Consider the following 22,112-nt stretch of genomic DNA (forward strand, 5'->3'; position numbering starts at 1 on the left):
CACACACACACACACACACACACACACACACACACACACACCATCCCACTGAGCCCAATCTTTTCTTCTTCCCAACACAACAACAACTCAAGCAGTGCAGCTTGAGTAAGAAATGAGTGCAAGAAATCCTCACAGTGACACAGTTGTCAGGGAGCCCACCTGAATACGTGCTCACTCATCATTATTTGGCCTCTCCCAGCACACACACATACTGTTCTCAGCTTCACATTTGTAAGCTTTGTGAATCTGGGTTGAAGCAATTAGCCTCATCACTCCCAGTGCCCAAACAGGTAATTCAGCATGGCTGCAATAGCTGGCTGAGGAATCTCAGCGGTGTGGCTGAGGTTTCATATACTTTCAGAGCCTTGTATGACTTTGTTTGCATTGTAGGGTTATATTAGAGTGCTGTTGTGAAGGGATGACGAGTCTAAGGCTGCAAAGAGCTGAAATTTACATGTTTCGACAAAGGCAAAGTATCACACTGTGGTATCTTTTTTGATCAAAGCAGTGCACATACTGTACATGCTATGGACAAAGAATTTTCAGTCCATTGTTGGATATTTCTTTAAGGGAACAACACGGTACATACATTTTACACTTAAAATTCCGACACAAAAATGTTGAGAAGTAGTAAAAAGGAGCGATTTACAGCCTGTTGTTTACTTAATAACACTGATTACTTGTTTGATTCAAAGATCTTCAAGTAAAGTGAAGAGTAATGCACTAAATGCTAACAGTGGTAGCAGTAGTGATTCAAGTCTGTATTCCTGACAGTGTGATAGCAGCTTTCTTTACCTGCTGTGTTACCTCAGAGTTGATAGACATCCTAAAACAGTCGAAGTACAACTTTATTTTTTTTTTATGTATTCTCTTCTATTCGTTACATCTGCAACTGTTACTACAACTGTTGATTTTATTTTCTCTCAACAGTTAATCTAATGATCATACTTTTAATTCAACCATGATAGCATGGCAATAAATACTTCTTCAAGCAAAATATTGCAGTTTTGTCGAGTCTAAGTTGTTATTTGGTAGCCGTTTTTTCTTGGTTTCTTTGTAGCTGTGCTTTGTGGTGATGTTGTTTTGGACTGAAAGGTGTTTCTGATCTGTGCAGCTGTTGCTCTATTGTCTATTGTTTGATATCACATGAAATAAACAAAAAATGCTCCATGAAAGTACAAACAGTACCTCTTTATATTGAGCTACACGTATTCAGCCTTAACTAGTTGCTTTTTAGCATGCATATAAGTAGCATGTCGGCTCATTATTAGTCATTATAAAGCACTTATTAATGCCCTACTGCGCATGACCTATTCTACAAGTACTAGGCCATTAACTAAGAGTTTTTCCTGAATAACCTCCTAATTAGTGCTTGTTGATAGTAAGTAAGGAAGTTGTTGTATTCATGAGGGTTGTGATGACTAATAAAGCGATAATATGATACTAATATTCACTCTAATAAGCACCTAGTTAACGGTGAATATGTGTATCTTAATTTAAAGTTTGACCGTGCAGATGTAAAATGTCCAGGGCTGCCACCTTCAAGGTCAAACGCTTCTCTTGACCTCATTGAAATTTTCCAAGTTCTAATCCTGGGCCCCTGTGCTAATTATTCATTTATCTCATGTTACTTGTATTTTTGATATCAGGAATTATTAACCCATTAAAAACGCACCCTCTCCTTGACTGTTCCTCAGGAGGCGGTGCGAGTCTTGATCCGCCACTCGGCTGATGTGAACGCGCGGGACAAGAACTGGCAGACGCCGCTGCATGTCGCTGCAGCCAATAACGCGCTGCGGTGCGCTGAGGTCATCATCCCGCTGCTGAGCAGTGTCAATGTGTCAGACCGCGGCGGACGCACTGCACTGCATCACGCTGCCCTCAATGGCCACACTGAGGTACTGCAGAAACTAACTGACTTTCTGCCTGTCGGACATGTTGTCAGTCACATTAAACCATTTTCATCCTTCCTGCTGCGCTGCGTCCACGTTCCTGGTGTAGTCCATTAATAAACAGGCTGTGATGTAACCATCCTTTGTGCTATCTTTGGTTGAATAGCTTGGTTAAAGGAAACGAGTGGACGAGTGCGGCTGTATTGTTGGGGTTATTAAGTGGGTGGTTCATTTTGAAACACAGTCATTCACAAATATGGTGAACAATGAGAGGCGGCAGAGTTCTGAAGCCCAACTGAATGGACAGCTTCTCTATTTCTGTCCAACACTGTCTCTCCAGAGTGTTTATGCAACAGCTGAGCCAAGTGATGAGATGTATTTACAGTGCTGTTATATATATGTAGACCGTCACCCACACACACTTACTCTTACACACAGTGTGCCTGCTGCCCACACAGAAACATACAAACAAAAATATATACCTCTTCTATTACGCACTAATTCCCCCTCCCTCTGTTTTTGTCTCTGTCAGATGGTGAACCTCCTCCTCACCAAAGGAGCCAACATCAACGCCTTTGATAAGAAAGATGGCCGAGCACTACACTGGGCAGCTTTTATGGGTGAGAGACAAAGATGGAGATGTGATACGTCATGCCTTCATGCTGTGGAAAACGAATGAGCTGCTCATTCTGAGCTTCATAATAACTGAAGGACCTATTCATTAGAGCCATGTGAGACTTTCTTATGCCAAGCAAAGCAAGATATAACATAAGATGACTGGTAATTTTCCAAAGTAAACATGTCAGAACAAAACATGCACATACAAACGCTACAGCAAACAAAGTGGATAACTTGTTTATTAATGCAGGCTCAAACTGTTTTGTTATTTACTCAAGTTCTTAGAAAAATGTCCTGAGGTGGGATATTTTACAGTTAAACAACAAACTTTACTACCAGAGACCGTGTCAATTTTGACCTGAACATATTGCTGAAAAATGAAAAAATTAGAAATAATAACTTTAGATAACCACACAAATTTAACACAACCAACAGAGCATAAATTAAGTAAAATAAGGGTATAATAATTCTGTTCAGATTTTGCCTTAAAACCGATATAAACGTAAAGTGTAAACTACAGCTGAAGCAATGACTCTGTTGGATGGATTAGTCCATTGAGGGGAAAATTAGGCAGCAACAATTCTGATGTTTGACTGTTAAAGTCATTTCCAGCTTGTCGGATGTGATGATTCGTTGCTTCGCTCTGTTTTATATTATTGTAAATTCATTTATTTCGGATCTGCGGCTTTTGGTCAGATAAAACAAGCAGCACCAAGATGTCACCATGGACTCTGAAAAACCGTAATAACACAATGAAAAATCTAACTGTTTTCGAACATTATAGAGAGTAAACTATTAATCTAAAATAATACAAAATAGATGAATCAATATTAAGAATAATAGTTAGTTGTGTTCCTCCTATACCAAAAATAGGATGGTTTGTTACACAGAAGTTGTCCTTCTGAGCAGGCGCTTTCAAAAAATACTTGGCAGGTGATTGGATGAACCATCTGTCTGTCACCGCCTGTCACAGGCGAACTTCAACCAACCAGATCAACGAACCATATGTTGTAGTAAGACTTTTGCTGAGGCCAGTTGGGAGATTAGAGAAAGCAAGAACAGAGTGGGTTTATTACTTTAGTGTTGTTTCAAGTCCACAAGCAGCAGATTCCTTCTTTTTGCCTATGGTTTGTGTGCTGTGGTGCGCCCCCTGCAGGGCATTTGGATGTGGTGTGTCTGCTGGTGAGTCAGGGGGCGGAGATCAGCTGTAAGGACAAACGGGGGTACACTCCCCTCCACACGGCAGCCTCCAGTGGACAGATCGCTGTGGTCAAACACCTGCTCAACCTGGCTGTGGAGGTCAGAACACACACACGCACACACACACACACACACACACACACACACACACACACACACACACACACCGATTCCCTGTCTGCTTCACACTTGAGGAAATTAATGTATACTCTCACTCTAAACATGTGCTCCCAGTTTCACCAACACAACAGCTCTTCTCATGTTCTGATTGTCTAAGTACTCATTCTCAGCACATGAACTTGCATTTATTTGTTCATTGTCTCGCTCTTGTTAAAGCAAAACAGCGGTGACACACACACACACACACACACACACACACACACACACACACACACACACACACACACACCTTTTCTTGGCCATAATGACAGGTCTTGTTTTCACTCTGACAACAGATAGATGAGTCCAATGCGTTTGGGAACACAGCGCTCCACCTGGCCTGTTATAACGGTCAGGACGCCGTCGTCAGCGAGCTGATCGATTATGGCGCCAACGTCAGCCAACTGAACAACAAGGGCTTCACCCCACTGCACTTTGCTGCCGCCTCCACACATGGAGCACTCTGTCTGGAGTTCCTGGTCAACAACGGGGCTGATGTCAACGTACAGGTATGCTGGCTGCACGTCTTCCTCCCGTAAGCCAACACGGCTCTCCCATCTGGTTACAGACACATTTGTAGTTCTGCTGCTGGCAGCATGGCTCTCTAAGTCTAATATTCACTCTCTTTAAGCTCTGTTTTTGGTCTCTACCACCTCCTGAGGGAAATACTCACTAGTCTCCAGCCAGTCTCCAGCTTTGTCTGTCTGCTCTTTGGTTCTGAGCAGATAGTGCTCAGAGGGGTTTTAGAGGTTTGTTCGCTGAAAACAGTTGCCTGCTGCAGTATTAAAAAAAAAAAAAAAGGTATGAGAGCAGTTAGACTGAACCCAAACAGTAATGTCGTAGTTGGACAGCTAAACAATGAGCTGAAACTCATTTTAAAACTATGTGAAGCTGAGGGAAGCTGTGAATTCAGCTGATTCTCTGGAGGTTCAGCACTATGAATGACTTCCTTCATATTGCCTCTTCCTTCTTTTCACGTTCTGTTCTTGTACATTGTCATTATTAAAATATCACTTCTAGCAGATTTATTTTTATTGTTCTTATTGGTTCATGAGGTTTAGTGATCTCATGGAATTCCAGCACAGCGATGTCAAATGTCTGTGCTTTGTGAAAGGGGTCTCTTGTTCTAATATCCAGACTCTGCAGAGCCATTTTGCACCTTTAGGTCATTGTCTTGGTTTTCTGGCCCTCAACTTGACTGTTTGGTTTGTTAAGTTTTTCTTTTTGCTGGGAATGTTACTGAGAATTGAGGGTGAAAGAAGGTTTTTTTTTTTATGAACATTTGCTGTTTATTCAAAATGAACAAAAGCCAATAAACAAAGTATTGAAAAAGCTGTTGGGTTCAGTCTCACTGCCCTCTTCAGCTTTGTTCCAGCTGCAGCAGAAGCCGTTTTCAGTGAAAAAGCTCTGATCAGCCCACTGTGCATTACCTGCTCAGCACCAACCAGTAGACATCCAGCTTGTAAACAACTGGAGCATTCAGCAGCTGCAAGAGTCAGATATTGTGCTCTGGAGCTGGCGGACACCAAACCAGGACCAAGAGCGAAAAGAGCGCCAATGTTGGATCTGAATTTTTCAGAGGAAAAACCTCAAATGAAAAAAACGTCACTTTGCATCTGCTGGGCTTGCATATAGAGAGCTGCTAATGCATTTCCTGTAAAAACTTCATAAAGTGATGTGTCATTGTTGTGTTTAGAGCTTGTTGCACTGCCCTGAGGTTGCCCAATAATGAACTAACACAGGTTTAAAGATAACATGCTAACAAATAGCAGCAATGTTAAGATGGTAAACAAGCATGTTGACATGATGTTAGCTTGTTAAATTGCTGTATATTAGAGCATTACCATGCTATGGGTCGGCCTGCTGCTGTCACGAGTTGAGCATGCATCCTGTGATCACCAGACATAGTGTCCCAAACGATAACTGGTTGCTGTTCTCAGAAATGCTTCTATTTATTCCGTTTGCCCTTAGAAGGGAAGTCAGCTCTTCTTTTGTTTTTCAATGAGTCTGTGCGTAGTATTTACAAATGCTGGATGTTAACAGTGGTTTGATTTTAGTCACTCTTCACTCTTTACTCTGGTGCCACTTTCAGATCACACTTTCTAATTGTATCAGCTCTCCATCCATTCAACAGTTTTCTTTTCTGGTGTGTAAGCAGCAATGCAGCATCAGGAGCTGACTAGCGTAGCTGTAGACCTACAGTGCTTTATATAACAGTACAACCCCAACCCTTGCCAAATTAATTGTTGAAGGAAAAAATATGTAAAGAATCAAGACTTGTTATTACCACTCTTTTCCTGCTGCGTTTTACATAAAATCTGAAACTTGTTGTTTTATTTCTCCTCCACCTTCTTCAGAGTCGGGACGGGAAGAGTCCTCTTCACATGACTGCAGTTCATGGACGCTTCACCCGCTCCCAGACCCTCATTCAGAATGGTGAGCCTTGCTGATGCTTGGTTTTTTTTTGTGATCTCTGAAAGTTCCACTTGTTGTCTCCCTATAAATGAACCTTCTATTTCAGGTGGAGAGATCGACAGTGTGGACAAGGATGGCAACACTCCTCTCCACATTGCTGCCCGCTATGGTCATGAGCTCCTCATCAACACGCTCATCACCAGTGGGGCAGACTGCACAAGGTTGGTTTGTTCACCTGTTCATAAATGTACTGTATGTTAAGTTATTACATTGAAAAGCTGTCGAGTAAAAGAGACTGTCGTTTCCTTTCTGCGTCTTTCTCCATAGGCGAGGAGTCCACGGCATGTTCCCTCTCCACCTGGCTGCCTTGAACGCGCACTCTGACTGCTGCAGGAAGCTGTTGTCCTCAGGTAGCACACAAAGTTACATATGAACTTGTAGAAAGTAGGTTTAGTTTAGTAATGAGGTTTGCTGTGACTAGGTGTCGGTTTGACAAATGATGCTCTCCAGCTTCTTCTGTATGTGCGTCTTTACTGAAGATCACTGGCCTCTACTGCCTGACCTTTGATGCTTCAATTCTTGTGTGGTTTTAGCAGAATAATATCATTTGCCAGTTTATCAGGTACACCTAGCTAAAACTAATGCAGTCTAATGCAACCGTCCTGATGTTGATTCAACTGTAGGATCATTTTGGAGGCTGCAGTTTGTGGGGCTGCTAAACTGTATTGCGTTTTACTGACAGATGTCTCTATTGTTTTGTCCACCCCATTTAAATCAATGATGGTAGGCTAAATAACAAAAGCAGCATCTCTGCCTCAGTCTTTTGGTGCAATATAAGGTACATCGCCGAGCTCATTTTAATACGAGCCAGCTGGAAAATGTGTAATCATCAGGAGATGATGTTTTTAACCAGCAGAGTCACGTTAGCTTCAGGAGCTAGCTAGTAGCAGCTGACAAGTGAACATTGCCCTGGATATGTGCTGATTCAGAGTCTGTTTTACCTTAGTGTGATCTTCAAGTGTCATTTACAGGGAGGTTTGAGCCTGGTTGTTCTTGCTCCCAGTGGCGAATTCCTCCACAGGCACATGTATTCAGCTCTGGCCAAATTCAAGTCACAATGTTCCAGAAACAGACAAGGCCTCACTGAGTCTAATTACTCACTGATGAGACCACTCTCTCTCTGGACAAGAGCGTTTGCTGTTGAATTCTCCTCTTGGAGCAATTGACATTAGCAGTTAATAACTAGTTTACATCTGAAAAGTTTCCCTGTGGTTTTTGGCAGTGGCTAGTTTCTGAGAGATACAGAAGAGAGTGATATATTAAACAAATGTGAAGACAAAAAGACAAAACTCCTCTCCACTTTTGATGGTTTAACAAGGCCCTGGCGCTTGCGTCTGGAGGCATGGAGCAGGATGAAACTGGTCACCTCATGTGGCTCTGCTGAGTTGCTGTAGCAAACAACAAAGAAGTCTTTTACATGTGCTTGAGCTTTGTGCAGCTGCAGCGTTGCGTCTGGTCAGGACTGTTGTGAGCAGGGGTGGCCTGAGCTTTTGCATTTGTTGTACTCAGAGCTACATCAGGAGCTACAACTCCCTTTTACACCACATGCGATAAACGGTGAAGATAAGGCAAATTGTAATGATAAAGGATTAAAAATCCACGACACAAGCTGATAAAACAGTCATCATGCTGTTCTTTGTTATTTACTCTCATGCAAATACATTCATTTGGTAAATACTTTTATCCAAAGAGATATACAAAAACTGCATTCAGCCTCTGCAGGAACAAAAGCTGGATGCCATCAAAATCTGCAAGTGCGTCTGTCCCCAACAAACAGCTAGTTAAAAAAGAAACCAGGCTTCAGCAGAGCATGGAGGCTTGAGGGGTAGTCAAGGGAGAGTTGATAGCTTGAATACGAACCCCATTACACAAGCAGGGCTCTACACTAACTTTTCCACTGGTAGCACTGGTGCGACCAACTTTCTCAGTTGGTCGCACCAGCACATGATTTTCCTATGAACTGGGCACATGCCTTGTCATTGGCATAGGTTGAGTTCACATTCAGCCCGTTTTTTTTCATCAGTGCGATCTGGGATTTGAATTGTGTGAACGGGAGTTCCTCTTTCGCTATGTTATAGGCAGTGTTAAACTTAATGACCATTTCGTTCTCTTCTGTTGAGCGATTACTCTCATCCATCCGCTGAAAAAAAGTCGGGAGGGGCTCAGTGTTTCGGGTGATGCATTGGTCCCGACAGGTTTTGTGTTTTATGCTGTCGTTGTGTAACTTCACAGTTTCCAGCTTAAATTGTGTCGACCCCGTAACAAATTTAGTGTTGCCTGCAACAGACGGGCCACACTGTCGACACCAGACACACAACGTAGTTCCCCTTCGTACCGCAACCACGGGTACTGTGTCAGTCATTGTGGTTGAAAGCAGTACTTTTTTTTTTTTTTTTTTTTCACCTGCTGCTCGGCCGGTCTCTCCCTGTCCTCCTCATCAACAGTAGGCCTACCGTCTGATTCGGCACCTTTTGCTGGCTCTACCTAACCACCAGTCTCCTCCTCTCTCTCCTTATTTAGTTTTTGGAAAAAATCAGCAATAGACCGCTTCATTTTTGAGATTAGCGAAACGCTAGTCTTGGTGTCTTGAAGTTCTGTGCGCTGCGCGTGTACGCGACGGCTTACGTGCACGCGACGGCGCTGTCTCAACAGGAGAGAGTGCAGGTGGAGGCGGCTGACTAAACCAGTGAAAAAAAGGACGACTTTCAAGCACAATGTCTAACACGGAGCCATAAAACTGATGCGCTCGCACTAACGCGACCAGATGAAATTCTTACTCGCAAACTCTGAAAAAAGGTCACATATGCGACCATTTTGGTCGCAGTCTCGAGCCCTGACAAGAGCTGGGTAGAATGGCTGTGTAAAACATTAGTAAAAACAGATCCTTTTCAACCTGTATTCAGTGGAATACAATACAAAGACACAATGTTCAAACTGATAAACTTTGGTTTTTGTAGATATACACTCCGTCTGAATTTGATGCCTGGAACATGTTCCAAAAAAATTGGGACAGGAGCACGTTCACCCCCCCCTTTACACTGTGCATTGATATGTCTCATATCCAGACTGTATGTAGACATGATTTCACCTGATTACACCTGTGATGAATGTGCCTCAAGTGTCCACACTGAGTTCTGATTGAGATCCTCTCGCTCAGTTCTTCTTCTTCTTCCCTCCTCTTGTTTGTGTGGGTCCAAAAAACAAAGACTTGAAAGAAATGTGGTGGCCATCAGTGAAGCTGCGCTATTGTATGGACAGGGGGAAATGCCGCCTGCAACTGCAGTGCCGAAGAAGGAGAGGGGAGCGCTGTTTTCAGCAGCTGAACTTATTTCAGCTGTGGTCAGTGTCACCACTGTTCAGAGGACACGCTGGATGCTGGAACGCAGTCAAGACTAGTGGTGGGAGAGGATGGTGATGGGACCATTATGGATTTTATTTGTAGAAGACTGCAACCCAGTCAGGATACTGTCAGCTGTTGATCAGCAGCTATCACCACTGAACCTGTTTACCTGTAGAATGATCCAAACAGGTGTTTTTGAAGCATTCCACAACTTTCCCAGTCTTTAGTTGCTCCTGTTCCAACTTATTTGAAATATATTGGCATGTTATATAAGCCGATATTTACAAAAAATCAATGAAGTTGATGAAGTCAAACATTAAATATAGTGGCTTTGTCCTGTTTTCAGTTGAGTACGTCAAAAAGAATTATAGCAAAAGATCACACTCTGCTGTCTTTATGTTTCACGCAGTGTTCCAGTGTTTTTGGAAGCAGGGTTGTTCATATTTTGTTTCCAGGCAGACCAAGCACTTGTCTGAAGGTGTGAAGGATCTGCTGACTGTTTTCTGGTTATACTCCTGATTCAGCACAACACACCAGATTGAAAGAATTAGTAAATACAGTAGCTGCTTTCTCTGTTTTGCTGACTAACATTGGTGAATAGCAATGTTAATTTTCAGTGTGAATGAATGGCGTACACGTGCAGCAGCCTCGAGGCTTGTGTATGACCAGTCAGTTGTGTTCATTGCAACAGACTGCATGCCAATAGTTCCTGGAGCATCAGAAAGTCATATGTCAGGAGCAGTTTTCTTGGGCAGGAACTGAAACGTTGGCCCTGGAACAGAACTGAAACCAAGACCTTGCAGTTAAAAAGGTTTTTGTAAAGAGGTTTCAGATGCTGTCTGTCATTTCGAGACCACTGTTACTGCGATGTGACACATTTTTAGCACATGAATCGATGCCGGCAGGGTGATGAATGACACACTGGTCGTTCTCGCAGGTCTAGTTCATGAATTCCTCGAAATTTTAAAGGAAAGACCCTGAAGAAAGGCTGGATTCTTCTTCTTAGTCAAAAAAGCCTCTCTGGTCAAAGCCACATCAGCATGACAAGATATTCAAGCTGAACTGCTTCTCGCTGCACTTTCTCCCTCAGGCTCCTTCCTTTGTTGGTCTTATATATCCTACGCTGTGTCCTTTTCTCTCTCTGTTACATGTAGACGTTCGTGTGTTTTCCTGTGTCAGCATGGCCAGCATCATGCACTCACACCTAACCTCTGTTTCCCCCACCTGTCGCACTTAACACCTGTCTTTCTCTCCAACTCTTCCTCTTCTCTCTCTGTGGCGGCTGCTGCTGTGTGTTGTCTGGCCTCCCTCCGTCTCCCTGTGCTGCCCTCGTCAGGTCGGAGGTTTAGCATAATGTGTAACGACTCGGTCCTGTCTGCAGGCTTCCAGATAGACACTCCTGACAGTCTGGGGAGGACCTGCCTGCACGCTGCTGCCGCCGGAGGGTGAGCCATACCATTCATTACAGGACAGACGGCTCTTTAAAAGGAAGAAAGAGTAAAGGGTAGCTCTGGTTTGTTACAACATCTCTCGGTGCTTTTTTTTTCATAGTTTTGGACATCGTTTTTAGATGGAGAACTCAGCATCACCACAGCAAAGTCTGCCGGGCCAACAAGCAGTCAGCCAGTCAGACAGTTCACAGACAAATCAACAATTAATTCTCATTATCTAAACCCCTTTATTTGGAGGTGAAACTGAATGTGAGCTTGCCTGAAATATTGGTAATAATCCCTGATCACACAGAAAATTACCTTTCACCTTTATTTTGGCTAACATGGCCGATTCTGATCATCTGACTGCTTGTGTTCCTCGCCACTATCTGACTTCCTGAAGATGTTGCCATTCTCACAGTGTTGTTATAATGGCCAAACCAATGAAAATGAGACCAGAGTTGTAGTAAACCAGAAATATCTTGAAATCACCTTTTTATTGAAGAGTTAAAGCAACATTTGGTGGCTTCCTTCATTAGGGGTCAAATGAAGTAGTTTTAATCCATAAAGCCATAATTAAATACTGCTACTACCACTGATGATGATGATGTTGTTGTTGATGTCTGTGTGCAGTAATGTGGAGTGTGTCAAGCTGCTCTTGAGCAGTGGTGGAGATCACAACAGGAGGGATAAATGCGGCAGGTAAGAGAATAATGCTGATCAGGTCACTTTCTTTTTTAATAGTGTCAGTAGGTTGCAATAATAAGCTGATGCACAGATCAATAAAACAATAAAGACACAATCATTTTGATAATTGGAGGATTGTTGAAGTTTAAAGCGAGCAAAAATGCACAGCAGGTTCCAGCATCTTAAAACTGCTGATTTTCTTGGTTTTGACTGAATATGTACAGGTTTTGGATTTTTGGTCTAACACATCAGGTCATCGAACGTGCAGTCTGAAAATTGTGATGCGGAATTTTCACTGTTTTCTGGCAAATTATAGATTTCTAAACAGTATTCAGCATTTATAAGCAGCATATAAGCATTTAATATATAGTTTATTACACAGTTATGGATTTGAAGCAGATATAAGTGTGTGTTATTGTATTTGTTAACAGCTGTAACTCCCCCTGTGGGCACCAATAAGTGTCAGCTGGTGTATAAACAGATAGTGAATATAGCCATATAACACAGTTGAGATGATATATAATGTCTTCACAGGAAGATCCTGTACATTACTACTCATTTAAAAATGTCCTTCCAGCTGTGTACAACTACATTATAGTGTGTTATAAATGTGTGTGTATAGTGCTTAGAAATGCTAAATAGGAGATTTGTTACAGTTTTGTAATCTCCGTGTTGGTACACATCTCCTGTCAGGTTTGACTGGAGTTGGTGTTCATTGATTTTAATAGACTGACAGCTGGCCAGATGTGATCGATCTGCTCTTAGTACAGAGTCTTCTGTCCCGCCCTCTGTCCCTGCTTGACCCTGTAGTTCCAGTAAATATTACAGCATACTATAATATTCTAGTGTGCTGAAGGTGAAGGTCCTTTTTTTTGTAATTCTACATGACGGTAGCCCGGACCTCAACCCCAGCCAACACCTTTTACCAAGCTTCTCCAACATCAGTGGTCAACATCACTGATGCTCTTTTAGCTGAGTAGCTGAGTGGGAGCAAATAAAGTCCATTGTCTTTTGGCCTGTCCTGAGTTAGATACTGGAATTAGTATGTGTCTATATGTGTATTTGTGTTTTGCTGGTGATCTGTGATCTGTCAGCCTGTCTTCCTCTCTTCCTGTTTTTTCCCAGGACACCCCTCCACTACGCGGCTGCCAGCCGTCACTATCAGTGTCTGGAAACTCTAGTTGCTTGTGGAACCGCCATCAACGCCACTGACCAGTGGGGGCGCTCTGCCCTGCACTATGCTGCTGCCTCGGACCTGGACAGGAGGTGAGGGGCAGGGAGGCACATGCCACAGTCACGTCTACAGCGCCTCTATTCCTCATCTGCTGTTTCTCAGCTCAGAGGAGAGTTCCTTTGAACCCTGATCCTGACGGTCTGGTGGGGACAGAGGATGACCTCTGTTCTGATGGAACTGCTCCTCTTCACACCACTCCTCTGGTGTTGCTCTGAAAATCTGGAGAACTGTCTACTGTTGCTACATATAGAAACCTGATGGTCCACGCCTCTGTGTTACCATGGTAACCAGAGGTGATACTGAGGCAATAGTCATGCATGGCCTCCAGGATTGGCAGCCCCACAGTTTATGATGCAGCACAGAGCCAGGCATCGAGTAGTTATCCACTTACTTGTCAGCATTAGTAGGTCCCACCGCATAAAAGAGGCTGTTGTTTGAGTGTGCTCAGCTTTATCCTCTTTTATCTCACCTCTCCCTCCCCCCTCCCTTCTCTCTCCCTCCCCCTACAGGCGTCGTGTTGCTCTGGAGCCAGAGAGTGAAGGAGTTCAGGCAGAGAGGGAGAAAGAGGCAGCGCTGTAAGTCCACACTGAAACAAATATCAAGAGATAAAGAAATGGAGCATTTTGACCAAAGCTGTGTTCTGCATACTGGTGTAAAGCAGCTTAGAGTATGTACAAAACACAGGAGTGACAAATTTAAGTATACTCAGTAACAGCTGTATGCCCTCTATAAATAACGCTTCCTTTTTTCTCTTTTTTAAAGAGAAACAAACATTTTTCTCCTTTATGGAAGCTCATTTCTGCCAGAGTGATGGCAGAAAGAAAATGACTTAGTACCTCAAAATAATATCCATTTGGGTCGACTAAGGTTTGTCTCACCCAGGTGCTTCTGTTACTTTGGTGCATTTGAGGATCTTTTTTTTCCATCACATTGTTGGAAATAGGCTTCCATAGTCCTTTACGAATACAGGACAAAAATAATGAAGCAAACAAAAAGAACACAAAGTTGTGATCTAATAAAATGGATTAAGATTTTCCATGATATTGGAATGTTGAACTGCTTATGGACCCAAAAGCAGCACTCAGACACATGACAGTAGTTCAAATGCAGATTCACTGAAAAGTTGCTGAGATGGAGGTTTGGAGAGCAGAGCCTGAGTGATGGTGCAGCCGGGCTGGCAGAGAGAGCTGAGTAGCTGGCTGGAAGGCAGACTGGCCAACGCTGGCCCAAGCAGGCAGACAGGGACCACAGAGGGATGATGAATCTGAGGGACTGGACTTAAACTTGGTTATAATGTTTGTACACAGTGGCCAAGTGAACAATCTGCTGATGACTGAAAAACCAAGGCTGATACGTTGCTGGGTTGATGAGTTGCAGGTGTGCAGGCTGAGCAGCAATCAGGAAACTGGGAACAGAGGAGTGCCATGCCCACAACACAGACATGCTCACAGAGAGAAACAGATGGAGGAGCGCAGGGAAAACAGAGCAAACACAAGGAATAACTGCAGACGGTCTAATAGAGATTTCCAAATTCTATGCTTATAGATATATGGGACTTTCATATGGAACAGTGGATAACAGCAAATGAGTGTCCTCCATTTCTAAGTGTTATGTAGATGGACCTTGTCGTCCCACAATGCAATACACAGATAACATGATGGCATTATTTTTTACAGATGTAAAAATTACAAATAGAAAGCAGATTGTGGAAAGAAAAGCACAGAAAGATCTAAAAAAAAACACAGACATGGATGAGTGAAAGGAAGGTTGCCAGTTTGATCCCTAGACTACAGGAAGAATCTAGGTGGAGCTAGTCATTAAGCAAGGCACTTACCCTCCAGCTGCTCCAATGCAGCTGCTCTGTGGCCAACAGGTCAGACTTTTGTTGTACTTGGCCGCCTCCAGGTGTGAATGTGATCAGGGCGTACCCACAGAGAGCCTGGCTGCCAGTGAAATGTGGCTGAGTAAATCATTTTTAAATATTTTGCTTTTCCCTTTCTATTTCATTGGAAGCAGCATTCCAAAGTGTGATCCATATTCATATCATTTCCTTCACTTTGCACAAAATGGTCCTGCAAACCCAGTATACCACAAACAGTTTTACACAGTATATGCTGTGCACAGGAAGCCTCGCAACAAACTACCACCTTTCATTTATAGTATTATTTATTACTACATTATTAGTTTTAAAGAAGTCTAGTGATACTTTATATTTTACTTATTGTCAACAAAGCTCATGAAAAGACTAAAACCAACAATGAACTGATCCAACTAACAAGTATGGTGTGTATCAAAGGCTGATATATGCGGTTCCTCTGTCTCATAGAGCTTCACTGTTGTCCAAAAACACATCAGTGAGTCACAGTGTTGCACTGGGTGACATGCTCCTTCATTACCATGAATGCACACACTGTAGTTCATTTTCACTCCGTCCCACACGCACCGTCCTGCTGCCACAAATACTCACTACAGCACCAAGTGTGGATTAAGCCATGACTGAAAATAGTTCCCAACAAATGCATTTTGAGTAACATTTGCTGAGAACTACAGCGCCCAGCTGTTGGAGAAAATGACTGAGCTTTTTTTTTTTAACTAAGATGAGATAATCCTTTATTCATCCCACAGAGGAGCTTGCAGTGTTACAGCAAAGGGGAGAGTGTCATAGGAAAAGGCATCAGGAAGCAAAGAAGGATATAATGAAAAGTATAGAAAGACGCATCGTTGGTTTTGGTCTTTTCATCGGATGGTTTACAATTACAATCCAGTTCTGTCTCTTTTCATGTGCTATGATTGTTTCTGACTGGGTAAACACTCGATGGACAGCCAGGTGATGAAAAGACAGAATCTCTCTGTGCTCACAAACATAAACACAAAGACACACAAACACTGTCTAGGATAGGAATAGGAACAGCCTCGCACACATTTGGCCCACAGAATGATACTCAAGCATCCTATTTATCACAGTGACACCTTAGAATCACACTGTTGTTCCCCTGTCCGGTACATGTTAGCTAGCTGGATGAGCTGCCATCTTCACTGACACTGAAATGTTGTGTTTGTGTTCCAGATGTTTAGAGTTCCTGCTTCAGAGCGGAGCGACGGCCTCTCTGAAAGACAAACAGGGATACAGTCCTGTCCACTACGCTGCAGCCTACGGGCACAGGCACTGTCTGGAACTGGTCAGTACACACACACACACACGCACACACACACACACACACACACACACACCATGGAGGAAATAGCTGTATTGTTGGACTCCAGGCGTTTTGCCTTCATTGACTGATCATATTTTCACTGCACACCACGCAACAACATTCCAGCTTTCTGGTGTCTTCTTGTCACAGTGTTGTCCCTGATTTATGTGTACAAAATGTTTCAAGTGAATGGATGGAAAACATTTGCATTAGGAGTTACATACAGTGTACCTCTGCGCTGTCCGTAGATTTCATGTTGGTTTTGAAGGAAAATGTGTTGATGTGTTGTCGTGATCTGCAGCTGCTGGACAGAGACGACAGTCACCAAGAGGACCCTGAATCTCCGAATGCCCGGAGCCCGCTGCATCTTGCTGTCAGTTTGTTTTTCACACACACACACACACACACAGATAGCATCAGATATTAGTGTATTATGTATGTATTTTTTGACAATAGCACTGAGAACTTTTTTCAAAATATCCACAAAACATTCTTTCATTTAACCAAAGATGGCAAAGTTCTTAAATGTTGCTTAAACACAAAGTTGTATCGGAACTTTGCTTGATGAAAATATTCTGGTAAAATTTAGATTTACATCAGGAACTATCTCATCAGAGAATGAGTGAACAAGACACTCAGTCTTTCCTAAATATCAGCACTCTTGTTCTGGGTCTAGATCTGAGCAATTACAGATGCTCCAAACCAAATTTTAGCATTTTAAGATTTTTTTCAGTGGATATGAAGGTTAAAAAGATTAGAATTGTGACTGTAAATCAAGTTAACCATAACCTGCGACCAAACGCACAGTATCAAAAGCTCGAACAGATTACATTCAGCCGTATGGTCTATTTCCTGGGTTTTCCCAGTGTGACACGCAGTCGAAATGTTGAAGTGTTGTGTGAAGAGTCCGTCTCTGTGCAGGCGTACCATGGACATGCTCAGGCCCTGGAGGTGCTACTGCAGGGGGAGACGGAGGTGGACCAGGGGGACGAGACGGGGAGGACCCCCCTGGCCTTGGCTGCCCTGAGGGGCCACGCTGACAGTGTGCACACCCTCCTCAGTCAGGGGGCGTCGCCGCGCACCACTGACATCCAGCACGGACGTACCGCTGTCCACCTGGCAGGTGTGTTCAGCCTTACCTTGTTCCCTGTCCTGTTTCTCTGCCGAGGTTAACGTCTGGTATCAACTCATGTCTGGTTGCATATGGCCAAAAGTATGGGGACAGCATTGTGTGCTCAGGGGCTGTTTTTCAAGGTTTAGATCAGTTTCCATTTAATGAAAACTTAATGCAGCAGCTTGCAATGATATTTTAAACAACACTATGCTCTCAGCTTTGTGTCAGCAGCCTGGGAAAGATGTGCTCCTTTAGCTACAGGATAATGCAATCACCATGCAAAACGCTGGCTCCATGAAGAAGTAGTTTTCACAGTTTGTTGTGGAAGGGCTTGACTGGCCTGGACAGAGCCCTGACCTCAACCCCGTCCAACACCTTATCACCCGACATCAGTGCTGGAACTCACTCATGCTCGTAGCTGAATGGGAGCAAGTCCCTGTAGCCAGGTTCAACATGTGGTGGAAAGCCTGAAAGCGGTGTTACAGCAGCATATTCATGCCCATGGCTTTGAAATGAGACCTCTGATGATCACATGTGGATGTAACATTTGAGTGTCCACATGCTTTTGGCTATAGGATGTTTTTCTGTTTCTGCAGGTTACCACCTCTAAGAGTCTTTATATTGTTTAACATTGCAAGCAAACACTTGAGATATGCTCATGGTTTCATGCACCTCTGGGTCGGATACAAACACACAACATTCTGTTTGTATTTAAAGCTTCGGGGCTTTAAACTCAGCAAGCGCAGTGACATCTGGTGGGTTCAAAACTTATAGTGGCCGTTCCAGACTAGAGGCAACGCACGACAACACCTCTCTGACTTTAGAGTTTCACTTTCAATGAAAGTCCATGAAGCCTACTCAGGAGAGTCACATGTGGTCGTGCAATGCTACAGTAAAATAACGAATAAATGTATTTTCAAAAAAGCCTACAGAGAAAATATTTTTGTTGACAGGAAATACGAAGGTACCTGACCCCCACTGTGGCCTCATGTGACATCTCATATGCCTGTCACACGCCTCTGTGTCTTTCTAGTCTACGTAAACGAGAGAAACAGACTTCAGAGTTTCCGCATCATCAGGAAATGTTAAAATGAGTAACTGAGTATTTTCAGTTGCATTTCTCATTCACCATATTTCTAAACACACTGCTCTTATTTGCACGTTGTGCAGAACTTCTCTGTTCACATCTTTGTGTTGTAAATATTAGTCTAGTTTCTCTTCAGTACCCTCCTCTCTCTTTTTAGGATTGTGGTTCTTATTTCCTGCTCTGGTGACACCATAATCATCACAATCTGACTTCAATGAACTGATGTGTCCCCTAACTGACTGCAAACATTTCTGCTGCTCTGTTCTCTGACACCCACGCTCTTTGGCGTCCTCCAGTGATGAACGGTCATACGACGTGTGTGCGCCTCCTGCTGGATGAATCGGACAGCACAGACCTCGTAGACGCTGCTGACTCTCAGGGACAGTGAGTGATCCTCGTTTGTCCTGTTTTGTTTCTTCCGTTTTTCCTCATCTGCTCCAGTTTTTTCAGTGTGTCCTGTCTATCTGTCACACGCCTCCTCCTCATCCTGCAGGACTCCTCTAATGCTGGCGGTGGCGGGGGGTCACGTTGACGCCGTGTCACTGCTGCTGGAGAGGGAAGCCAATGTCAATATAGCCAATAACCACGGGCTGACCGCGCTGCACCTCGGGGTAAGCGTTAAACTCTATGAAAAGCCTTTCAGGTCTTACTGCCTTGACTTTTCTTTTTTTTGGCCTTGGAGTGTACCACCAGAACAATTACAGGCACGTCTTTGATTTTAATAAATGGACAGATTTTTAAAAAGTTATTTAAAATTAGATAATACTTGAATAAACTCAAGAACTACTGACATCATTGATTTTCTTATTGTGTCTTTAAATGAATTAATGTCTGAATTATAGTTGAAGGGCCTAAGTATACAGGCTGAGTCTGAAGTGAAGTAGTTTGAGACTTTCACTTATATTAAATAAAATAATCCTTTATCAGTCCCTGTGTTACAGCAGTAAAGGGGAAAGTGTTGTGTTAAACAGATTCATGTGTTATATAGGTTTCTATTATATCTTCAATTGCATTCAGTACTCTGTATGTGCTCCATTTTTCTGTTTTCAACATATGTAAATCAGTTACTTCCTAGAGGGCAGGAAAGGAACCATAAGACTTGTGTTATGCTTTAGAAAATGCTGACACACACCTTGTTGTTAATGAGCTAAAACACGTGAAAACAGCTTGATTCTGGTCTAAAGACCTCTATCTTGTCTCCCCAGCTGCTGTGTGGTCAGGAGGAGTGTATCCAGTGTCTGTTGGAGCAGGAAGCCTCGGTTTTACTCGGCGACTCGCGAGGTCGTACCTCCATCCACCTGGCCGCGGCCAGAGGCCACGCCTCGTGGCTGAGCGAGCTGCTGGGCATCGCCTGCTCCGAGCCACCATCCCTGCCCCCGCTGAGAGACCACAGCGGATACACACCGCTGCACTGGGCCTGCTACTACGGTCGGTGTCAGACTCTGCTCACACCCTGACACACACTCATAGATACCCTCAGTCTGCTCTGGATTGGTTTTCATCTTTCTTTCATCATTTTTAATCATTATTTTTCAGAATTGTTTTCCAATGTTTGTTCATATTTCTGCTCATTTTGTTTTTATTACAACATGAAGAGTAAAGTAGATCAAACTAGACTGACCCCAGTGATAATGTTGATGGTCTTTTCCAATACTGTGTGTGTGTGTGTAGGTCATGAGGGGTGTGTGGAGGTCCTGCTGGAGCAGAAGGGTTGTCGCTGTATTGATGGAAACCCATTCACCCCTCTGCATTGTGCTGTGTAAGTCACACACACATTGCAGTGTGTTAATGATCATTGTTTTTAGTTTTTACTGATTTTCACTAAAAATGTTCGCCTTGTTGAAATGAATAGGTTATTCTGTTCACACTAGAACTCTAAGCAATGATTATGTTTGCTGTCAATTGATTTATTAATTCAGCTTCTACTAAACTGGTTCATCATTTGGTCTGTGAAATGTCAAAGCTAGAAGGCCAGTCAGAGCGTCCACTCCTCTATGATGTGCAAATATACAAGTGCAGCCTGGATGCATGTCTGGATATATTTTCAAATCTATTACAATTACATATGTGGATGTTAGTGAGACTGTAAGTGGTTACATGATATGTCTGTATGTAGGTTTCCATAGCCACACATCAGTTTGAGGAGGAAGCGTTGTTACAGATGTACCAGTTCTCCCTTCAAACCACTGTCCCTGAGTGCTCCATAACGGCAGATAAAAGCAGACATTAGAGCATGTTGAATGTAGTATACCTTTTTAATAGTACTGGAATGTTACAGCTGATGTCAGTCAGTGAAACCTGTTGCTGTTTAATCTAACAGGGTGAATGATCATGAGCCGTGTGCATCACTGCTGCTGGAGGCCATGGGATCAGACATCGCTGGCTGCAAAGATGCCAAGGGCAGGTAAGGCCTGTGTCTGTGTGTGTGTGTGTGTGTGTGTGTGTGTGTGTGTGTGTGTGTGTGTGTCTGTGTGTGTGTCTGTGTCTGTGTGTGTGTCTGTGTCTGTGTGTGTGTCTGTGTGTGTGCGCACGCAGGCTGTATCTTCTGTTTTCACCCCCTCCTCTCCCTCCCTCTCTCCTGCAGGACTCCTCTTCACGCTGCAGCGTTCTCAGGTCATGTCGACTGCGTCCAGCTGCTCCTGTCCCATGATGCACCTGTCGATGCTGCGGACCAATCAGGTCGCACTTCACTGATGATGGCGGCTGAGAAGGGCAGAGTGGGAGCCCTTGGTACAGAGATGTTTTACTTGGCTTCAGGCTTTGATACTGCAGCGTGTTTTGGTTATTTCATGACATTCGGCTGTAGTCTTATGTTGTTGATTGTGATAGTGTGTAAACATGTTTCTGTGTGTGTATGCGTGCATGGATGCGGCTCTGATTCTGTCTTGTGCTCCAGAGGTGCTGTTGACCAGTGCCAATGCCAACCTCAGTCTTAGGGACAAAGATGGAAACACTGCCCTGCATCTAGCCTGCAGTAATGTAAGTGTCCACAGGGGGGCTCTGTCCTCCATCTCATTTGTTGTTTGTCTTAGTATCAGTGTCCTCGCTGGTATTCAGCTGGGGTTGTGTTTACTGCATTTTAGACCAGAATCCATTTTATTGGCTGACTGTTGTGACTGTGGCCCTGGTATCATGACCTTTCAAAGCACAGTCCCAAACACAGTGGTGACATCTCCATGAATTGTAGATAAGACAGTGTAGAATGTTTTTTTCTGTTATGAAAGGAGAAATGAGCTCTCTTCCAGTTCCACACAATTTCAACATTATCGCTTATTTTGAGTCATGCTTTTGGCCACCAGGGTAATGTGAGTGCGATATTCGCTCTCTCTTAGCTGTGATTCTTGGTCTCTACCAGCCCTGAGGGAAATATCTGACTGTTAGCTGCTAAATGCTCCACTATGTTCACCATCCCGTCGGGCTTTAGAGTGTTTTCACTGAAAACAGCTGGCTGCTGTGGCCAGAAACCACACCGAGAGTGCTGAGAGTGAACCAAAACATTAAACCTGTGTGTCAGACAGCTAAACCATGAGCTGAAACTCAATAAAAAGGTACAGTAAACCGAGGGGAGCTGCAGATCCAGGTGATAATTCTCTGTAGGTTCATCACTATGAGTGACCCCTCTCACAGTGTCATTTGTGTTGTAGTGTCATGGTATTATAAAAATGTTGATTAGAAGTGC

The 22,112-nt window shown here is 43.4% G+C and overlaps 1 protein-coding gene across 3 annotated transcripts in view; it reads left to right on the forward strand.

The window, feature by feature from the left end:
* Nucleotides 1-22,112, forward strand: part of ankrd44 (ankyrin repeat domain 44) — a 37,268-nt gene that overhangs the window by 9,989 nt on the left and 5,167 nt on the right. For 2 of the 3 annotated variants that reach the window (XM_076746613.1, XM_076746611.1), the window contains exons 5-25: nt 1,698-1,898; nt 2,425-2,512; nt 3,667-3,809; nt 4,166-4,378; nt 6,227-6,305; nt 6,391-6,505; nt 6,612-6,694; nt 11,021-11,129; nt 11,748-11,816; nt 12,927-13,067; nt 13,545-13,610; nt 16,103-16,214; nt 16,534-16,605; nt 17,154-17,355; nt 18,730-18,817; nt 18,927-19,044; nt 19,639-19,861; nt 20,105-20,192; nt 20,754-20,837; nt 21,018-21,163; nt 21,330-21,412. In XM_076746613.1, the coding sequence (XP_076602728.1) occupies nt 1,698-1,898; nt 2,425-2,512; nt 3,667-3,809; nt 4,166-4,378; nt 6,227-6,305; nt 6,391-6,505; nt 6,612-6,694; nt 11,021-11,129; nt 11,748-11,816; nt 12,927-13,067; nt 13,545-13,610; nt 16,103-16,214; nt 16,534-16,605; nt 17,154-17,355; nt 18,730-18,817; nt 18,927-19,044; nt 19,639-19,861; nt 20,105-20,192; nt 20,754-20,837; nt 21,018-21,163; nt 21,330-21,412 (2,523 nt within the window). The remainder of the gene's footprint in view (nt 1-1,697; nt 1,899-2,424; nt 2,513-3,666; nt 3,810-4,165; nt 4,379-6,226; nt 6,306-6,390; nt 6,506-6,611; nt 6,695-11,020; nt 11,130-11,747; nt 11,817-12,926; nt 13,068-13,544; nt 13,611-16,102; nt 16,215-16,533; nt 16,606-17,153; nt 17,356-18,729; nt 18,818-18,926; nt 19,045-19,638; nt 19,862-20,104; nt 20,193-20,753; nt 20,838-21,017; nt 21,164-21,329; nt 21,413-22,112) is intronic. The other variant, XM_076746612.1, reaches the window with a different exon arrangement.

Source organism: Chaetodon auriga, chromosome 13 (assembly GCF_051107435.1).
Source record: "Chaetodon auriga isolate fChaAug3 chromosome 13, fChaAug3.hap1, whole genome shotgun sequence".
Lineage (NCBI taxonomy): Eukaryota > Metazoa > Chordata > Actinopteri > Chaetodontiformes > Chaetodontidae > Chaetodon > Chaetodon auriga.